This window comes from Morus notabilis, unplaced genomic scaffold (genome assembly GCF_000414095.1).
Source record: "Morus notabilis unplaced genomic scaffold, ASM41409v2 Scaffold1102, whole genome shotgun sequence".
Taxonomy (NCBI): domain Eukaryota; kingdom Viridiplantae; phylum Streptophyta; class Magnoliopsida; order Rosales; family Moraceae; genus Morus; species Morus notabilis.
The window spans coordinates 16427-21500 of record NW_010363957.1 but is presented as its reverse complement, the minus strand read 5'-3'; the positions used below and the strand labels follow the sequence as shown (position 1 = coordinate 21500).

Below are 5074 nucleotides of genomic sequence, written 5' to 3'. Positions count from 1 at the left end.
AAAAAAACAGTTCAAAAATAATTTAAATATTTTATAAGACGTGATATGATTGATTTGATAATAAATGAAATACCAAAGAAAAGATTTGAGGGAATATTTAGTTAGAAAATTTAAATTATAATTTATTATTTATTATAATATTTTTTTTATAAAAAAAATATAAATTAAAAATAATTTTAATCCACAAATCACAGAAAATAAAAAGTGGTGTCAGGTTAGAACATGACGTCACAGAATCGAAGAGATTATATTGGAGGGGTGCACCATAAAAGGCTGAAACCGACCATATTCAATAATCTCTCAAGACTCAGTTTCGATCCTCTCTCTTCTTCGTCTTCGCAAGTGCAACAAAGCATGCTTTGAACTCAAAACTCGAAACTTTTCTTTGGCGATCTCTCTCCTTCTCTATCACAATCCTCATCTGAGAGAGAGAAAGTAGAGAGAGAAACAAGGATTTTTTTGGGAAGAACAGAGAGAATGTCTCTAACGAGTGTGAAAATGTCGGAGGAAGTGTGGCTAACATGCCTCACTCATGCATTGTCCACCGAGACCGAGGAGATTATGGGTCTTCTTCTCGGTGATATCGAGGTTTTTTCTTTACTTTTTCTTTTTGTTTTTTTTCTTCCGTTCAATTTCATTTTGTTCTTATTGGGTTTTGTCGTCCGCAACAACTCTTTGATTGCTGGGATTTTTTTTATGGGTTTGAGAAAGTTTCGATCTTGTGTAACTTTTTGGTTCTTTTCTGAGACACGGATTTTTTTTTAATTCTTGCAATGAAACGGGTTTTGGGTAGAATTTTTAAAATTGGGATTTTGGGAATTGCAATTCTCTGAAAACCGTAGGGTCAAGTTCTGGAATTTGTGTCCTATATTGATCATACATGGATTGATTTGACAAGAGTGTTAAACAAAATTGTGATTAGGCAATGTGGCTGTCTAAATGAATTTGAAGAAGTTTCACATTTTTTATGTGTTTAAGTAGGTTCTTTCAGTTCAAATTCTTGTGCAGTATGTGTTTGCAGAATCTCCCCGTACCTAAGTAACCATCGAAATTTAAATGTTTTACCTTAGTACTGTGTTGGCTAGTTCTCAATTTTTGGGAATTTTTTCTTGCATTTTATCAGTTTTGCTATGTTAGCGTATTCACAGTAGAACATTGGATATGTGAAATATGAATTCATTATTCTACCAGATTATACTACTAGTAGCTTAAGTGGTTCAATTAACGTTGCTAGAATGCTACTCTTTTCTCCATCAGGTTTTAAGTCTTGTCCAGAACTAAGACCATTGTAGTTGCCAGTTGGAGAATGTTATTGTTACCATTAGCTTATGTCGTGGCCTTTTCGCCCTTCTTTTTTAGATCGTTTCTTTTTAATTGATGAGAATTTTGATACCGTCATTTCATAATGCTATTTCATGTCTGATTTCGGATTTCAGCACAAGAACGGGAGTGTAACTGCCCTAATTTGGGGAGCATCACCTCAAACACGTTCTGATCGAAGGAAGGACCGTGTGGAGACTAACCCTGAACAGTTGGCTGCTGCATCTGCTCAGGCGGAAATATCCTTTTTTGCTTCTTTTAATGCTCTTTCTTTTCTTTTTGAATCTTTCATCTTCGTTCCTAGGAAGAGAAAAGAATAAGAATAACGGATTGCTGGCTCTATTTATTTCAATTTTGGAAATCAACACTCATACTAGGAAGAGAAGAAAAAAATAGCTTCTAATGTTCATAGTTCCTATTATATCATAAAGATCACGTTCTGTAATCACTAATCTATTTTCATCTTAAGCTCTGAATGGAAGATCTTTTGATGTTTCATTTCACTCAAATTTGGTTTCTTTTATGACCAAGTTTTCTGCCATATTCTGTCACACTTGTAGCTTTTCTTCATCGTAGTTTTACATTGTTTGGCTGGCTGCATTCCCACTGAATAGTTAAGTAAATTCAAATGCATAGCTAGAAAGTTTGAGATTGGCCCTTTGAATCAACCTTATGAGTTAAGACGTTTATGTTTATGACTTTTTGTTCATATTGTTCTTAATTAACTTTATAGCACAGAATGACTACTTTGACTGGTAGAACGACTAGAGTGATTGGATGGTACCATTCACATCCTCATATTACAGTTCTTCCTTCTCATGTCGGTGAGTGTTTCTTAATTACAATTCTTCTGCCGTTTAAGTCCATTTCATATGCACGTTTTTCTTTCAGTTTGTTCAAAAAGAAACAAAAGGAAGAAATGATGTATTGAGAGCAGATACAATTTTTATTCAGACATCTTTGTGTTTCTGTTTGGTTCTCGAAACTAATGTTACCATTGCCTTCCACTTTCTCTAGATGTACGGACCCAGGCAATGTACCAACTTCTGGATTCTGGGTTTATTGGGCTGATTTTTTCCTGTTATAGTGAAGATATAAACAAGGTTGGTTGAAGTACATATATTAGTTACTATTAGCATTTGGAAAGTTGTTCTCAGATTTTGGTTAATTTAGGTTGGAAGGATCCAAGTAATTGCATTTCAGTCCTCGGATGGGAAGCAACACCATATGTCAAGACCTATTTCTCTGTCTCCCGTAAATAGAAATTCAATAATAGATCTTGAATCATCATTAAGTTCGTCAGAAAATGCAGTGGTGAGATCTGGATCGATAAAGGTGGAGAGTCCTGAACACGATACTGGTGATTCAAGAACTGCTGTAGGTATTAAGGTATACTTTCATTATCAAACTGGAAATAACCGTACAGTGATGGAACCAGAAGGAGAGTTCTAGAACTGGGTATAGTTAGGAAAAGCATAGATGTTTAGATGATAAAAGTTTAAAAATGTTTTTTTTTTTACTAAAAGTATACTGCCTACTTGGAGAAAGTACGGATCTTGCTTAATTTTTTGAGAATAAAATTTAATTTATCCACTTCTTCTTGCTTTGTCTAATCACGTACAAAATTGTGTAGGCCGGGGCAAGATCTTCAGACTTGGGGGGCCTTTTTGCTAATGCCGATGCAAACTTTCAAGAAAAGGAAAGAATTGGAGGAAACTACAATACCAACAATTCAAATGACAACATTGTTGATATAGATCCCATGGATGTCTCAGATGGTATGCAAGAAGCAATGCATCGTTCAAACTTGGACATGAGGTATATATGAGTACGTACTTGACCACTTGACATCCTTTTTTTCATCCATTTTGAGATCTAGTATCTTTTATATGCTATATTTTTTAAGTAAAAATAAAATGCTGGTGTTCGTTCTCTTGCCTTATACCAAGTGTCAGTGTTTTCTTTGTTTGTTTCCATTTTCTTTTTTCGTCTCCCATGTCTGTTTCTTTATTTCTTTTTATCCATCAATTGTCGATATTCTTTACCTCTTTCCTTTTCTAACAAGGCAGCTCTTAATCTAAAACTTAGAGTTGCTGCTGTTTGGTGCCAGTGGTGCAGAGTACGTCAGGAAAGAAGTTCCTCTGTATGTATTGCCAACATCAGCTCTTATTAAACTCGACTCACCTTTGACATCCTTTACGGATTTGCAACGCGTATTAAATGAAGAGGAGCAGGAAGCATATAACCAAGCCATCTTGCAAAATACGAGGTGCTTAAGATGATTGGATGTTGCTTAATACTAATCAAACCCGCTTTCTGAATTTGTGTATTCTTCTTACTTAGGGATTGGAAAGTTCATCCACTTACTTTTATACATCACACGTCAACATATCAGGCTTCCATGTGCAAGTTAATTGAGTATTGGTTAGAATCAAATGCCCATCTCTGTACCATAACTGTTATGCTTGCCCTTATTTATTTATTGATTTATTTTTTGTTTCCATTTATTCCCCCGTGTTGTGTCTCTCTTTTTGTTCGAATCTTACCTTGGTCTTGAATCTATGCAGCTTGAGTCCAGCCATAAATGCACTCCAGGACCGCTTAAGAGAGAATGAAACTCGGGTACAGTTCTGAGTTTAGGACATTTCTTCCATAAACTCTTAGGATGCTTTATTCACAAGCTTTTTCTGTATTATTTGACTTTGACAATTCTTTGATAACTGTGATGGCTGAAGATATTGCACGAGCCAGAATGTTTTTCCTCTTCAACCATCACAGCTATAAGCAAACCAATTCTGATGTAAAATCTCCAGCTGCTTATAATATCTGCAACTCAGTTTATAATCGAAATCTCTTAACTCAAATTTATGATTAAACTAAACTCATGCGACTGATCTGCTTTCTACGAAGCAGTTTGCCATACTGAATGATGAAGCCAAGAATTTAGAGGCCGAGGCAAAAAGGGAGAGTGACCCAAGTTCAGGATCTTCTCGTCAAGTTCCATCTCCTCATGGTTCGCGCTTAAGTGCTTCGCCGGGTCATAGGGAGTTGTATAGTACAGCTGACTTAATGGGTGCAAGGGCTCTTTCTGGTCCTGGTAGCCGGAGTCGAAGAGGGTCTCAATAAAATCTCAAAGTGACCTTGTTCCTTACCTTTTTCCCGTGTTGTAATGTTTAGGCTAGAAATGTTGTTTTTAGCATATTCTACTTCTGCCATGACCAGTGATGCTTCTGTATGAATGTTGTGAAGATGGCATCTGGTAAAGTTTTCATTTTCGTCATTTTGACATTGGTAAATCAGTGAATACTGAATATGCCCTTTGAACACCAGGGTGGCGAGTTTGAGAAAAGGAAAGAATTTAAACCGTCTACCGTACGTAATGTCGGCCATTTTTGTATCAAATCTACCAAATGTATGCGCATTGAAGGCCTAAATGTATTTTTGGGTTACTTGTGTACATGGATTATTCATTGCCAAGCTCCTCAGATTTTTACGAATTTCCTTGGAATTTTGTTTTTGTTTTTTGTTTGTCCTTTTCTTTATAAAACTAATAGAAAAAGTCTTTTCTAAATAACACTAATTTTAATTATTTTCATTTGCATTACTGTTACATCAGTAATATTTACCACAAACAATTATTATTAACATGTACTGTTAGTAATTACAATGATTATTTAAAGGATCTAGTGTGACAGTGAAGAAAAAAAGATAATTAAGATAATTTAATTAGTATTTTTTTGAATATTTTATTCTG

At 35.1% G+C, this 5074-nt stretch overlaps 1 protein-coding gene across 2 annotated transcripts; it reads left to right on the top strand.

The window, feature by feature from the left end:
* The first annotated feature begins 362 nt into the window (after window positions 1-362).
* Window positions 363-4793, top strand: LOC21385482 (lys-63-specific deubiquitinase BRCC36). Of its 2 annotated transcripts, XM_024170328.1 has the most exons (10): window positions 363-588; window positions 1437-1559; window positions 2057-2144; window positions 2338-2423; window positions 2494-2709; window positions 2954-3138; window positions 3431-3589; window positions 3664-3744; window positions 3888-3942; window positions 4234-4793. In XM_024170328.1, exons 1-10 carry the CDS (start codon window positions 478-480, stop codon window positions 4444-4446), a joined length of 1317 nt encoding a protein of 438 aa, XP_024026096.1. In that variant the 5' UTR covers window positions 363-477; the 3' UTR covers window positions 4447-4793. The 2 variants fall into 2 exon arrangements, with proteins under 2 accessions (XP_024026096.1, XP_024026097.1); XM_024170329.1 differs by lacking the exon at window positions 3664-3744.
* Window positions 4794-5074: the final 281 nt, after the last annotated feature.